Source organism: Phyllostomus discolor, chromosome 4 (genome assembly GCF_004126475.2).
Source record: "Phyllostomus discolor isolate MPI-MPIP mPhyDis1 chromosome 4, mPhyDis1.pri.v3, whole genome shotgun sequence".
Lineage (NCBI taxonomy): Eukaryota > Metazoa > Chordata > Mammalia > Chiroptera > Phyllostomidae > Phyllostomus > Phyllostomus discolor.
The window spans coordinates 159954807-159971090 of NC_040906.2; the positions used below are offsets into that span (position 1 = coordinate 159954807).

The following is a 16284-nucleotide window of genomic DNA, read 5'->3' on the forward strand; positions in this document are numbered from 1 at the left end:
TGGTAGGTACTCAAAAAGGTAGTCATTGTTTAGGCTTGAGGTGGAAGCTAAAGGTCAAGGGAAGTGGAGAAAGAGAGAGATCTAGCCCTCCTGCCAGCTGTGATGTTTCCAGTGCCAGGAATGCACATATAAAACCTTTGGGAAAGCCTTCTCCCTTCACCTCCTGCCTCCAGCTCTGGTTGTAAACATTGAAGGCCAGAGGTGTGGACCACTCACCTACCTGAGAAAGACCCAGATGGACTGAGGCTGTCTCCGAGATGTACATGATCTTCCCATCTGGGGCTACCACAAAGATGAAACCATCCAGGGTCTGGGGAGATAGAAACAGAGTTGAATGGAGAGGCCTCTGGGACATCGGGACAAATAGGACTATAGGGCACAGAAGTTAGAGATGCCCAGGAGGAAGTACAGAGAGATGGAGTAGAGAGGACCAGGTGGGAAATAGGGCATTAAAAAAATCAGCCACAAGAGTCTCTCTTTTGTTTTTCGCTTTTTCCAAATTTGTAAGATCTGGGAAATGCAGCATACTGGAAGAGACCCAGAGGAAGTGATGGACAAGATTACTGCCCTCCAAGATTCAGGATTTACCAAAATAGACAAAACAGCCATATCATGAACATATACACTCAGATATTGTTCAGGTGGTGGGGGTACACAGCCTGCTATAAGAGAGGAGTTAAGTTCTTGGGGTGATGATCACCGAAAGAACCAGAAATTTCCTCTGTCAGTCTTGGAGGACTCCACAGTGATGGCATCTTTTAATGAAAAGAGTACTAGCAGGGTTTGGGAAATAGCAGGCATTGGGTGATGTGGAAGGGCTGGCAGTCTGAAAAGCTGTAGACAGAAGGCAGCTGGCCAGTGGCTCTGAAAAGAGTCTGGGAGAGGGGGATTTAGGAGATGAGAGGCTTTCCAGGCAGCAAGTCCATAAAGTAGTGTTATAGTGTGACATTTGTGTGTTTACATTGATGCATCAAACTGACAGACTCTCCAGAAAGGCAAAGCCTAGACTTTCACTGTCTCCTTATTTCTGTGAATGAGGCTTCGATCCAAGTAGTGGAGATATTAGGATGAGTCAGATCCTACTCTTGTGGAGCTGGAACTTCAGCAGAGGCCTAAAGAGAAATATAATGATCACACAGATGAATAGATAGTGCTGTGGTGTTGGGGGCCCAGAGACTGAGTAGCCAGAGGCCTGGAGAAGAATCAGAGGCCTTAGAGATGCTGTTTGAGCAGAGCCTTGAAGAGGAAGCTTGAACTGGAGTAGGGAGGAAGGGCATCCTAGGCAGAAGGATTGATGTGACAAAGGCAGGAATTGGGGATGGGATAGGGAGAGGAGGGTGAATCTGGGTGATGATTTGGGTGAACCAGAGATAGGGCCGAGGGAGTAGCCAGTGCTGAATTTTTGGGGAGTTCGAGATGTCAATCTGATAATTTAGAGATGCCCCTGTATGCATCAGGGTTCCAAAGGAGGTTTCTAATCAAGGAAATAGAATACTTAGATATGTTTTGTTTTGTTTTGTTTCTGGCAGAATTCGGACTGTAACCTGTAGGAGGAAAGAGTAGCGATGAGGAGATCAGAAGCAGAGTCCAAGTGGCTCTAAGGCTACAGAATTTATAGTGGCAGAAAGAAAAGCTGAGACTGACTTCAGTATTACTGAATAGAGGGTAACACCATTAACCAAGACTGGAAATTTAGAGAAGCATGTTGAGTTTTTGTAACTGGAAGTCTGGAAGAGGACAATAATGGATTCTTGACCTGGGAATGCTAAACTTCAGGTGTGTACAGATTTCCATTTGGATATGTCCAGTTGGCAGTAGGAAATAAAGATCTGGAGCTTAGGAGGGGTGTTTAGACTGAAGGAATGAGCTAGAGGCATGCAAATATGGGGAAGGAATTGAGGTGATAATGTTGGCTGAGATCACTCAGGAGGTCTTGAAGCCTGTGAGATGAGAAACAGAGCTGGAACCTTGGGAAAAATGCCAGCCAGCATTTACAACCAGACAGTGATGGGAAAACCAGAAGAGTAAGAAAAGGGGGAGAAAAGAACCCAGGCAAGCATGCTACTTTTGAAAATGAAGCGGAGGAAGAATGTCAAGTAAGAAATGTTGCCTCCATCAAGCCCAGATGTCACCTTGTCAGTGAGGTCCCCTGACATGCAAACACAGCCCTACTTCTTATTTTTTTCCACAGCGCCTACACCACCTGTTACACTACACAGTGTACCTACCTGGGCTTGCAAGGCTGCTCTCCTGAGAATGTAAACTCCATGAAGGCAGGGCTTTCTGTCTGACACATAGTTGGCCCTCCTATATTTGTGGAATTAATGAGGTCAAGTGGGATAAGAGATGAACGTATTATGCTGCATATCAAAAAGTGGTGGAGCTCATGCAGATCCTATGCAGAGGTGCCTGGAAAGTAGGGGTATAGGAGTGGGCCAGGGTGAGTGATTGAAATTGAGAGTGTAATTAAGTCCTGGAGAAGTTTGGGATGAGGAGATGAAGCTAGGGCAAGAGCCAAAAGGGGTGATAGACTGTTTGGAGTTTCTTCTCTTATTTGTATTGATGAGAGAAATTAACTGGTAATATGGCAAGATTGGGTAAGGGGTCAGAAGATTGGGTAAGGGGTCAGTTGTTGTGAGACAACTGTTCAGGCCTTCCCCATGATGCCTGCTTAGGTTTGAGGCACCTATACCAGAAGCTCACCTAAAAATGGCACATGGAGTTTTACTATTTTAAATATTTGCTAGAAGACTAAAGTGGTCAATTTAAAGCTAGGCAATATAAAGTGGTGCACACTGCAAACATTGGCTAAACTCATTGCCTCGGGAGGTATAGGAAGGCTGGAGGGTCTATCTGTGCAAGGCCTGTACTGGCGGCCTATGGTGAGGGTCTGAGGGGCCACGGAAAGGGAGGAGAGAGCCTAGGAACTACAGGGAGGGGATGAAACAAGTTGCAGGCGCAGCTGGATCCGGAATGTGTGGGCTTAAAGCATTGACTGGCATTTCTACCAGATTCTCCTTATTTCCTGTGTAAATCCTTCATTTCGGACGGTTTTGCAGCCAGGACACGGCAGCTTGGCCTGGGGGCGCTGAGGCTCCCTGAGCCCAATGGTGTCAAATGGCACCCCCTCCCTGGGTTCAGCAGTCCAGACTGGGACCTTGCAGGGCTCCCTTTCAAACCCAACCTGCTGATTGTCGCCTTGCTTCCCTCTCGTCTCTAGGGGCACCACCTGCCCCAGCGAGGTTAACAGCTAAACCTTTTAACTCTGGAAAAATTGTAGAGGCTGCAGAAGGGCCACTTCTGGGTGGAATCCCATTTTTCTGGGAAACAAGAAGCCAAGCGCAGGGGGCCAGTCACTGGGACCTTCAAAGCCTATGTACCGCCGGGGAGGCCCGCACCAGTACCTGAAGCAGATGTGAGCCCAGCTCTCGGCCTACATTGTCCAGGGGGCTGGTCCGACTCGAGTGGCCCCACGCCTCTCCGAGCCCTGTGGAAACACACAGACACGCTTTAGCAATGGGACTTCGACTCCACTGGCAGTTTGAGACTAGTTTCGCACACATGATGGATATCTTCAGGGCTCCCCCAAATCCCTGACCCAGACAAGGAGGAAGAGGGGAAGGTAAATTTCAGCCCTGCCCTCTCAACTTCTAAAAGATTGGACAGAAGTCAGACTCCCTCTCCCAGAATGGCTTAGGCTTCTTTAGGGAGAGCAGGGCCTGGATGAGTATCCCCCTGGCAGGACTTCAAGTGGCCAAGTTTGGGGACAGCCTTGCCCGGAGGAAGCCCACTACACTGCACCCCAGCAAAAGACTATTGCACAGGTTCACTAGTGTCCTTAAAGAGGTGAGGGACACTATTTCTCACCCAAGTTGCATCATCGTTCTTATCACAAGGCCGAGGGTGTCCACACAACTAGCCAATGTCACTGCAGGCCCAGAGTAGCCTGAGGCAGTAGGCCAAGTCCAGCTTGTCCTTGGTGGGCTCTCTGATTGGCTGCAGGGCTCTCCAGCCATTTTCCTTCCCTAGGCCTCTGCCTGTAATCCCCTTCAGAAAAATCCATTTGCTTGCAGATGACTTCCAGCATCAACATACCCTGACAATTCTTCTTCCCCTGCCTTTTCCCTCCTAGCCCCCACCCTTACACATCCTAATCTCAACTCTCATGTCACTTCCCAAAAAACAGCACAGGTTTTCTTTGAAGTCAGCTATTTGAAGGTTCTAACACCGTTTGAGCAATATTTTCATGACCTTCTGGATACAGAGAATTATTCACTTTCTCCACTTTCCAGGTATCACGTTAACAAAGGCAACCTTCCTTTCCTTCATGCTTTTACGTTAAGCTCTCTCCAAACTTTGCCACAAACCATTTTTCCAGTGATGCTTAAAAAGTAAAATTCTCAGGATGCCTGTGGCTGAATTTTTAAAAATTAACATGGAGACACTATAGATCTATTTGCAGAAAGAAAATGAAAAACAAGATAGAAGAAATTTGCCCAGACCAAGATTAAACGTTTTATGGGTAACATCTTTTAACAGTGTTGCTGCTGAAATGAATTTAACTAGGGAAACTCTTTTTATGTTTACACTATTAAACAAGATTTAACATGACCAAAAAAGAGGGGACGATTTACTGATTTAGTGGGGTACATGGCGAATCACTATGAAGTACATTATGACAAATACACTCTCACTGTAATATGGGGTTGTGGGTACATCTTTCAGAATAAAACATGGAGTTAGACTCCTAAATGTGTTGACCAGGATCTGCTTCCTGAACAAACCATCCAAACCCTGGTAACAAGCAACCATGAGCACCCCTTAAGCTCAAATCGGGTCTTTCTGGATGTTTGCACATCTAAATAAATCTAACGATTTCCCCACTGCTCTGCAAACACTGATGCTCCCCACCCGCGCTGGGACTCCTCTGCCCCTTTCTTCAACCCCTCCTGCCTGTTTAGTCCGCCCCGTTTCCCCTCCCAGAGTGACTCCACTACCCTAATCCCTATGGCCCTACTGGACCAAATCGGAGGGCCACCTCCACAACAGCCTGTACACGTTCCTAGCATTGTCACCTTCTCGTCGCTCCTCCCATCTCGGCCTAACTATCCCCCTTGGTTTCTGGCACAACGTCTTCATTTCCTCATTCCCGCTCTCAGATACCGCCCCCCACCCTGCCCCGCCCCAGAAGTAGCGGGTAGGGTTGGCTAGGGAGATTGAAATGTGGAAAGGGGAAAGGATCCTGCTGGGAGAGCCTGGGACGCCCTGGGCCCAGTGGAGGCTTGAAAGCCCAAAGCGTCACGGGGACCCGGGGGCCTGGTGGCCGGGCCCCCTGGGTCTGGAGCACTCTGCCGCAAAGAGCTGACCGAGGTCGTGCCGCTTCTGGAATCAGGTCTTCCGCTGCTCCCCAAACGGCACAAAGCGTGCACTTGAGACCAACAGATGCATTTATTCTAAAATTATGAGGGTCCCCTAAAGCGTCTGGAACATGCCCGGGATCAGCCTCCTGACCCGAATCATCTCAAAATCCCGCAAGATGGGCTGGGGTTAAGTACTGGTTCCGAACTCCCGGCGCCCGCCCCGACTGTTTTGTGGTCTCAGGTTGCGGCCTCATTAGTATGAGCCTACCGGGGAAAATAAGACCACTCCGCAGGTTAATAAACAGCCGGCCCGGGCAGGTTAACAGGGGCCTCCCTCGCCCTCTCGTGCCCCACCCCCCACCTTTTAAGGAACCTTTCGCTTTCACGGAGCGTTGCCTTCTCTTTACGTTCCCGGTCCGTCGAAACTTCCGTCACTCGGTTAAATCCGGGTTAATGTTTTATAAGGGACCGGCTGCTCTCGTCTACCTGCCGGGCTTCCCTGATCTAATGCTAGGCCTGAGCTCGCCCTTCAGCCTGCCCAGGACACCTTCTGAAACCAGGTCACGGGTTCCGCCTTCGAAAACCGGGGAGTGGACCCAGAGACCCCTCTCCCCGGACCCCCTCTCTTCCTGCCTGCGGTGACGCGCTCCTGCACCCAATTTCAGTTGGCAAGGGAGGGTAAAGCTGAGATTTCGTTTCTGCACTTGACCTACCGCAGAAAATTCGCAAATCCTTTGATTGTCTGTTTAAAATGAGGAGGAAACCAGCTCCCTTTGCGGCAGGATTACAGTGGGAACAAGATCTGAAGATTTTCTTGTAATTCGGTGAGGCCGAGGGAACGGGGTTTTGCAAAGGAAAAAAAAGGAGCTCTCTCAGGGAGGCGATGGCTAAATCGGGTTTTAGACAAAAGGATTTTCCCCAGCTAAAGTGGCCGAAGACAAAGGAAAACATAATCTATTTTGGAAGATTTCCAAGATATGCTACATTAACCTTAGTAGATAAATTTTGCTTCTCCCCGCCCCCTCCCCTTAAAGTCTGGTTTATCATATTTACATATGTAGTATTACAAGGAATGTATCTATTATGGATCTAAAGGGCTAGCTCACATTTCATGTGAAAACCCCGCGAAGTTTCACTGTTGCTTTACCCTCAGTGCGCAGTGGAGACATTTCCATTTAAATACCCCCTGACCCAAGGATTACCTCAATGGACTGACTGCACGGGTTTTGTAATTTCCTGAAAATGAGATTTCGATTTATAAAACAAGAAACCAATTAGTAACCAAATGAGGCGAAGTAGATCCACTAAAATTGACCTAATCCCACAGGCACAATTTAGGCCCGTTCTTGGCGAATGAATGATGAGCCCCGGTCTAGTGTGAGCTCAAAGCACCATCCAGCTGTGTTATTGCAAGTAGCAAAAATAAATTGATCGAGCTTTTCCTTCGGAATGAATTTCATACCCTTGACAAAATAAAGATAACAAGCCCGGCATCATCACCTCCTTCGCCTAGACAGGAAGAGGGGGAAGAGAAGAGTTTCTTCTACCTTTTTTCCCCCTTTTGATAAACAAACATGATATCCCACTAGAACTGTGTCCTGCTTTAAGTCGTTCCCGAAAAACCTCCATCTCTACAATAATCGTTATATGCCTGTTAGGCAACATGTCGGAGGCTGGAGGAGTTGTCCGGATCTGATTGCCGCTTGGTAACTGAGGCAGGAAAAGCCCCTCCGAGACCGCGCTCCTAACTTTGGGTTCCGGAGGGATTTGTCTCAGCCACCTGGGGTTTCGCCATGGCCTACGGGTCCTCGCCGAGTGTTCAGAGTGCTCACTGTTCAAGCATTTCCCTGGGCCCAGCAACCAAGCAAACTTAGGGCTCCGGGAGCCTCAGTGGCTGGATTCTCTGGAAGAGAGGGAGGGAGATTGGGCGGGCGCCTTTAGCCAAGACTCAAATCCAGGAGTCGTCTTTGCGTAAGGAGGCTGCTTCACGCACCTAGGCACATCCACCCCTACCTCTGGCGCGGGGGCCTGCCCCACTCGTGGCCCTGGAGGGCCACCTGGAGGGTATGGCTGACTTTCCGAAGGCGTCAGTGGCTTGCGCCCGGCCACGCTCCGTCCTGCTCAGCAGCCTGGGCCCCCACTGGGTTTGCCTGCACTGGGCAGCGGCAGTGTGTGCTCTGCCTTCCCCCAGTCTGCCTCAGGCATCCACACCCACGCCTGGGGAGTCCACTAAAGCTAGTGTAAACCCGAGGTGGAGACTCTCTGCGCTCTGGCCCGGCTTCCCGGTCTGGATCCAGCCTGCGGGACAAGCTGGCTGTCTGAGCCCCGAGCCCGCCGCTGAAGAGTTCGAACTGCAGGGACGAAGGACAGGGGAGCGGTTCAGCCAGGTCCTAACTAAACCGTGGGACAGAAATGCACGTAGAGTAACACCGGTGCCCTGTGTGGCGACTAAAAAGGGTCAAATGGTGTCACCAGGACTCTGGGCCTCCTAATGTGGCCGGGCGGGGCGAGGGCACGGTCTTACAACAGCCTCTGGTGAGGCCGACAGGGTTGCCCCGCGGGCCTGGCGTCTCCCATAGGTTCTGGTTAGCCACAGGGAGCTCTGACGGCTGTGCAAGGGCCCTTTTGGGAGCGATCTCGGCTTAAAGTTTAGACGACGGCGGGTCCTTGGGGCAGTAGACCGGACAGCATGAGGACAGTGGATGCATGCTGCAGGCGCTCGGAGGCGACCTCGAACCCTGGAAAAGCAGAGATTAAGGTCCCTTACCGAGGCCTCGAGCCAGAGCAAACTCGGTTGCAGCCACTGGAGCGAAGGCGGGCCCCATCATGGGGAGATATGGGGTCACCTCTAGAGCCCACAGCCGGCCTGCCGCTACACGTGTTTCTCCTCGTTGCTTCTGCTGTGCGGGAGGCGAGGTAGAGGCTTAGACAAGGTCGCTGTCCCTGGTTTTGTCCGAGCCACCGAAGTCCAGCGACTCCCTGCAGGTTTGCCCCGCAGTTCTCAGGCACCCTTTTAGTCCTTTCTGATTAGCAGGCCCATTGCTAAATAATTGAAGGTACTTCTCACCTCCACAAAAATTTAAGTTCTGTAGAACAGAGACTGACAATGAGTGGACAGCAAAAACCCTAACATAGTAGCTGGGTCTAAACGTTCTCTTGAGCAATACCTGGGTGGACAGAGAGTGACATGCGGCAAGACTCGGTAGGCTTGACTATATCTACATTTGTGTGTGTGGAAGCTCGAAGCTGCCACGATTACCCAGAACTGAAAAGCAACTCCATAGAAATCACACTTGCTCTCTGGAAAGTTGTCCTGATTTTAGCTTCAGATACCCTGATTGCATCCTATTTAAAAGCACCCGCCATAGCTTATGATACCCTGTTTATGTTGTGTGTTTTTTTGTTATTGTTTTTATTAGTGATCTTCCATTTAAAGAAAAAAAAGTATTTTTTTCATTGAGCTGATCTACAATTTCTAGCACATAAATCTGCCTTACAAATGCTCTGCATGGAGTTTAGTTCTGCACTCTACATTTTAAGTCAACATCAAAACTGGAATTAAACAGAGAAAACCAGCGTGGAGCATAAACTGTGCTTAAAGGCTTTTAAATGAGAAAAACTTATGTAAGAAAATAAACATGGAAACCTAATGCTCAATCATTTCCCCAAGCAGTAAGAAAAACAGCCTTAAATCACCCATCCACGTGGGAAATGGGGCCTCTTTTTCTCTTTCAGTTCTCTGACTCAAAAAAAAAAAGAAAGAAAGAAAAGAAAAGGTGATTAAGGATTTCAATCTTGAGTTCAATCTTGAGGTGAATATTATGGAAAGAGTCTGTGGAGGTGTGTTTAATTGTCCTTGTCTTTCCAGACTATCTTGCACAGTTACTAATTCCAATTCTGTAATTATTTTTATTTTCCCAAGACATCTTGAGGATGAAATGGTAGTGTGATGTTACCAGGATTCTGAAAGGCTATAGGTTTGTAAATGTGTCTGCTCCTTTCAGACACATTTCAGTGGTTATTCTCTAAGCCACTACACCCCCAGCCAAAACTGTATCATCTCTGGACTACAAATATATAGTTTAGTTGAGTTAGTCTTATTTTGCACACAAATAAGGTCACATCATCCTTTTATTATTCTGTCTTTCTGTCTTTGATAATACCAGAGATACTTTTCTAGATGCCTCAATTTTTTTCTCTTTGCAAGACCATTTTAGAATAGGATACATTGCCATTTGGGAGATATGTAGTTTTAATGATTTTGCAGTAATATTCCCTGAGGGTTTTTTTTTTTACTGTAAAATCTCCAATCTAATGTTTTATTCTTAACAATTCCAGGCATCCATATCCCATTCTTCCTCTCTCTCTTTCTCTCTTTAATTTTTCCCTCAACAGCTCAATTTTATCTATTCAGATAAGTAAGAGCTGAAGTTTTCCCCCAGACAAGGAATTTACTGGACCCTGGTGGGAAGGACGTATTCAGCAATTGGAAAGGGGTTAACAATATTTTAGGATTTAAACCATTTTCCAAATACAAATATGGAAGGATTTCTGTTGATTTAAGCCTTTTGGCATTAAGGGTATGATAGGCTAAATATATGTGCACAAAAACAATAGAGTCATACAGTCATTGTTATGCCTATGTCAACAGAATTATAATTATTTTAGACTGTATACCTTGCAAAATCCATGTTACATGTGAAAGAAGGCTTACCATTATGAAACAACTATATCCTATCCTTAAAATAAAATCTTATTGAAGACCTACTACGTGCTAGGATGGTGTTAAGGTATGTAAAAACGAACTTCATTTTCAAGCAAATTATTTTCATTTTTATCACACAAAAAAGAGTATCTCCATGTAAAGTGCCCAGTTTCTCCCATTGCCATGGACCCAGTCTTATCCACCCCTGCCTTCAGTCCCTGGCTGAACCCAAATTTGGCACCCTCTGCAGGTTATGTGTGGTTCTTCCCTTGTGATTATTTCACTCCTTAAAAACTGTTGGGGTGTCTGTTTGTTGCTGTTGTTTAATGTTTTTAAGGCATGTGTTTGAGTTTTGAATTTTTGAAGTTCTCCTCAAAATTAAAACCTCATCCCGAGCAGCCAGCTGTTCGGATGACCCTGTCTAACTCACCGTGTGCAGGCTGCGGGGTGAGTTATGAGCTCAACAGTAGCCTGAGAAATAAATGATGTGCCCAGAGTTCACACATCGTCCATCCCCTCCTCCCCATAAACTCACACTCACCCGCTGAAGGGAGAGGGGGGAGGAGGAGCCCAGGGCCCAGGGCTCCGGAGGAAGGTGAGGGGCGCTGCAGAAAGCACAGTCATCAGTTAAGGTAGCCACAGGGGACCGTGCTGGCCACCAACCGGACTCCAGCGGGAGCCTTCATCAGCGCTCTCTTTAAAATACCAAGAAGTTGGCTAAAACTATTTATTTATCATGCGATTTATAATCTGTAGAGTTAACATTTAAATAAGAAAGCTTGCTCTCTTAAAATCAAAAACAAAACGACAAAACACAGCCCTGATCCTCTCCCTGCATCCCTCCTGTCCAGGGTCTGCACTACACAGATGAGCGCCCTGGCCCAGCGACTCCCCCGGAGCCCAGGTCCCTCTCTGTGCCCACCCAGGAGTGCAGACCTGCTATCCTCTTCCTCCCGCGATTACTTGCAGCCCCACAAGCAGCACCATATGCTTCTTCTGATCAAACAGAGAGCGACATTGGCACTGATAATTGACGAGACCCGCTAGAAATCACGCAGAAAGGGAGCCCACTGAGACCGCAAGGGCTGACAAATCACTGCTAATAATCCTGTTAGGAACAGCGCGACCAGCGGAGTTCGCAATAGCTTTATTTTTATAAAGTAGGCGCTGACAGTGTAAAAGACAACGAGATCTCCTTTTTAAACATAAGGCAGTGCAGCATCACAGTAATTTTCCCACCAACAATTCTCAGCAGAGTTTGAATAGGAAATACGATTTTTAATACAGAAGTCCTCCTCCTTCTCTCCACCCCTCTCTCTCTAACTTTTCAGGCACTTTAGGTTTTGACTCCTTTCCCTCTGTAGTTTCCAGGGTCAGATGAGACTGTACAAAGAACTGCTTTAAGACAAAATGACTGTAACACTACTGACAGTTTGAAGGTAAAACTGAACTATAATTTGAAAGTTTTCCTTTAGTGCCCCTGACTAATTTGGGGGCATGTTTTGCAAGATTATGATTCAGATAGTAACTTTTAGTCAAGATCAAGCAAAGTGAAACTCCAAGCCAAATAATGACTATTTCCTTCCCCCTATTTCCTTAGAAGAAAACAAACCCCAAACATCCAAAAGTAACAATAATATAAACCTCTCTGGGTCAAATAAGAAGTTCTAGTTTGTAAACAAACTGGGTTCTTTCTCTTAGATTTTTGTTTATTTGGTATCCTCCCCTTTGCATTTTCAAAAGCCTTGCCTCAAAAACAACATATCTAAAATGTATATTTTAGATCTGTTCATGCTATTTGAATGTCAGTAAAGGAAAGAATGGAGAAGGCAGAAGTGTCTTTTTCACAGTGAGTAAAAATGTTTTTCTTTTAATACAGGAGAGTGTTTTGTGAAGGCTATGCTGTTCTCACACAGAGAATCTTCATAATATAAATACACACTTAAAATTGTGTCAACAGCTCAGATATTCTAACTTTTAGTCTTTCTAAGACAATTTTCCCAGGACTCATTTGCCAACCTACCACCTAGAGGATATTTTCTAAGTGGGCTAGCCAAATAAATTCAATCTTATGTTTTAAGGGACTAGCTAGCCTATTATCTCAGAGATACTATCAAACCCAGAGCTGCAAATCACATACCCCAGAGTTAGTTTCAGAATCTGTGAATATCTCAAAGAGTCAGAATAAAGCTGCTATCAGCAGTCAAGAGACTGGGTAAATTCAGGACATATTTGTCTATGAATATGCTTTCTCCTCATTTACAGAATTATAAACATACAGAGAAATTATTATCCCGTTTCTCTAGCTTCATGTGCACTGGTCTATCTATACGTAGCAGAAATATAAGAATTTGGCAGTGTTCCTGCTTTCCACCAGATACAATTCTAACGAGAGGAATAAAAAAAAGAGTCATGTTTGGATTAGTAGTACTTTCGATTGAGCCCAGTATCTGAAGTGTTGACAAAAGCAGTGTTGGGCTGCTTCCCAACCAAACATATCTGATGGACTGAGGAGAAAGTATTAATGGGGATGTAGAAGGAGCCAAGAAAAGGCAACGGGATTTCTAAGTTCAGAGAGGTCCTCAGTCAAGCAGCCACGCCAAACTTCCCTTTGCAGAGAGTGTGTGAAAGTATGAATGTACTTCTCCTCCCAGCGGTATAGGTTCACACACTGGCTGGCACGTCCTCTACCCCTTCTGTCTTTGAAATTCCATCTGGGCAAAGTCACTTACCTTCTGGGAACACTACTCTCATTTTGAGATAGCTGGTCGTGAGTCTGATTATGGATGCTTTGTCCAGCTGCGAAGTGATAGCCGAGGGCAAAGGCAGTAATTTAGCCAGTTCATAAAATTCACTGTTTTCCTTCTCCCTCCTAGTCCGGGCAGCATTTTTGGACTTCTCTTTCATTGTGTCTCGTTCCCCCTTTCTTCTTACAACACAAACTCCACAGATTCATTCAAAACCAAAATAAACTTTCACTTACAGATCATATTTCGCAAAAATATAAAGCATACTTTCCATGAAAAGACTAAAGTCTTTGCTTCGGTGTATTAGTGGTGGTAAAAGACCCACGAGGCGAACAGAAACTATTTTCTTTAAAAATACGGGTGCATATATAGGAAAGTTGCTAATCCAGGGCAATCTGGGCAATCCTGGCAGTCTCTAGATATCAAATGCCGGCGGGACCCCCGAGGAGCCAGCCTTTTCTTCTGTTCCGCGCTGCGAACCCCGGTCCTCGGAAAATCGACATAATCCCCGACGTTCGCTCTTCACTTCCGCGGCATTTGAGACGGCCCCAGGTCCCTGTGCAGAGAACTGGAAAGCCGGACCACTCTCTCAGGCCACTGTGAAGACAACAGCATGAGAGCGTAAGAGATCTGCGGCTCCGCAATCACTCCTGCCCTCGCCCGAATTCCGGAAAGGGCCTCGGCGCGCCTCAGCTTTCCTCGGTGTTTTTGTTTGTTTTTTTAAAATATGGAGAAATCAGCAGAGGCACTGAGCCCCTTGCACACAATGCTTGTTCGCATTCCCTCGCCCAGGTCAGCCACATATTCCAGCCCCCTGGGAAGTTGCCTAAACAGCACAACGACAATTTTGAAGAGCCTTGGGAGACCCTCGGCCGCCGGCGCCCGCGCCGGAGCCAGGTCCAGGCGCACGTCCTGGGGAAGCAGGTTTCCGCAAATCCGAACCTCTACAGCTCTGGGGCGGCCTTTCAGTAACCCTGCTTTGGCAGATCTGGAACTTGGCTACCTTTCCAACTTGGATCTTAAGTCTCAGGGACTCCTCTGAAAGTGGCACTTACACATCAAGTCCCTCGGGTCTCCCGAGGCGACCCAGCGTTCTCCTTGCCCAGCAGGGGCGGCAACACGCCGGGCAAGGCAGCGCTAGGTTAACAGGTGGCACATTCACAACGGCCCCTCGCAGGCACCCGGGGCTGGGGTGGGGGTGGCGGTGGGAGGCGGTCCGGCCTCTCTCCCTCAGCCGTAGAGTTTCGGGTGCCACTGGGCGGGCGCAGGGCGTCTTCCGCTTCACCTACCTTCAGTCCCCGCTGGCGGCAACGGGTGCGGAGGCGCCCGCCTCGTAATTGGACTCATGTCTAAGGTCCGACTAAGCAACTCCGCGGGCCTCTCCGCTTCCCACCGGCAGAGAGGAGCAGAGAGCGCCCTGGCTCCCTTTTCTCTCTCGGTCATGAATTGGGGGAGGGGTGCGTGGGAGAAGAAGGGGGGTGCAGGCTTGGGACGGGTGAGGTAGTTTTAGAATCCTCCTCCTGGGTAGTTGCTAGTGTAATTCCTAATTGGAAGCCGAAAACGCCCCCCTGTAACTTCTTTATACTGTACAGGGTTTAGCTTCAACTTCACTCCCGGGCTGGCTGTCTCCCGCCCTCCCTGAGTGCCACTCACGAACCTCCTCGCTTCCGATTGGTCCGGTGCGCCTCTCGCTGGCCAACCGGGCTGAACGACGCGAGCACGCTTCGCGCGGCTCCCCGCGCGTCCCCGCTCGCGGCTCCCAGCCGGGCTGCCCGCGTGGCCGCGGTGCTCCTAGCAAACCCGGGGCCCCGCAGTCCGCGCTGTCCTGCAACCGCGGGTGCCCCAGGCCTCCAGGCCTTGCAGGCGGTGTGCAGGACCCGCGCTCCCCGGGGTCGAGTGGCTAAGCACTCAGCCCGGAGAGCCGGCACCGCAGTGGCCGGGGCAACCGCTGGACGCGCGGGCCGCCGCCGGAGGCCGCGGAGGTCAGGCGATGGGGGGCGGGGGCCCGGGGCTCCCGGCAGCGAGGTAGGGGGCCGCTTAGACTGCGGGAGGGGTTCCCCCAGGAGCGGACCCGGCGGCCGCGCCCTTCGCGCTGGCGCGTCGCAGGGCCCAAGTCGTGCTTCGGGCCGGTGATGGGTTTTATTTTATCTTTCACATTTGTCTGAATCTAAGGCAACATCGAATTCTTCGCCAGAGGAGATAAATATACCCGTCTTTCAATGAATCCCAAAGAGGAGCCCTTTTTTGCCGAAATGGTTGGAGTTTGGGGGCTGATCCGTTCACCGTGGAAGGCTCACCGGTGGAGTTTTCCTCTGAGGAGCAGATAGGGGACAACAGAGGAAAAGAGGTTACATTTCAGGCCAAAATCGAGTTAGAGATCTCACATATTCCCTTGTTTCAAATGTGAACGAAGACTTTTTGTTGGGCTTTGTTTCATAAAAGTCTAACAACATTGTGCCTTACAGGAGGAATGGGTGACGTGAATGAATTTAAAGCATTCACGATTCCCCAACAGGAGCCCTTTAAACAAGCGCTTGTAAGTATTATTGCTGACAAATGTTATCTTAGAGACAGAATTTGATTGCCTCCCCTCTGTCGTGAGGAAAAACAGAGAGAGCAACGGGAAAAAGTCGACTTGTCCCCGAGGACAATTTTTGCTGCTTACGAATCACTCCCTCAAGACGCGACTCCCCGCTTGTTTTCGGCGCTGCGGTCGCCAGACTCAGCTCCCGGAGGTGCGCCGCCGGCAGTGGTTTCAACAGCCACGAAAGAGCCAGAGCGCCAGGAATGTACTCCTCCTCTCCGCGACGGCTCTAATTGCCGCTGAGAAAACGTACACATACTCTGAAGAGGTCTGTGTGCCATTCTGCTGTGCTTCGGAACAACTTTAAGAGTGTTTATTAAAAATTCCACACATCTGCCTCATCCTTGCCGCCCGATGGCAGTAAGCTTTCAGAACGACAACCGGAGGTTTCTGGGGGCATTTACACATCTGGGAAACACCTGGCAAGAGGAGGTGAATGCTCAATATAGAAAGAAAGGATAAGAAAAAAACCCTAAACATGGAGATTTGTAGGTGTTTCAAAACTTGAATTCAGCTAATAATGGGCTATACTCTAGAGCAGAGGCTGTAGCCAATTAGAGACCTGGTTCTGGGCGGTTTGACCAAGCCACGCGCTGTTAAGAGAGCTGGGTAGGAATACACAGAAGTTCTGTGGGTCCCTCTCAGACAAGATTCCAGAAAAACTGGGTAAGATTAAGTAACTACCGCATGTAAAGAGGAGGGATGTGTGTTTGTAGAGGTGAGAGGACCTTCTATGACCCTTGTTTCCTCCATCTCCAGCCCGGACAGATTTTAGTGGCAAATTGGAGCTGCCAGGCAATGCAATGACACTTTAGAGGTAAGAAGTGGCTTTCCAGTCCAACTGTGTTCTAGAAAGGATTTCAGTTAAGTCTGCAGTTGCTTTGAACC

The 16284-nt window shown here is 48.4% G+C and overlaps 1 protein-coding gene across 1 annotated transcript in view; it reads right to left on the bottom strand.

The window, feature by feature from the left end:
- Positions 1-14411, bottom strand: part of SIM1 (SIM bHLH transcription factor 1) — a 65323-nt gene extending 50912 nt beyond the window's left edge. Inside the window, exons 1-4 of the mRNA XM_028511072.2 lie at positions 14102-14411; positions 12798-13409; positions 3405-3487; positions 221-310 (exon numbers count right to left, since the gene is read on the bottom strand). Coding sequence (XP_028366873.1) covers positions 221-310; positions 3405-3487; positions 12798-12972 — 348 coding nt within the window. The 5' untranslated portion in view covers positions 12973-13409; positions 14102-14411. The remainder of the gene's footprint in view (positions 1-220; positions 311-3404; positions 3488-12797; positions 13410-14101) is intronic.
- Positions 14412-16284: the final 1873 nt, after the last annotated feature.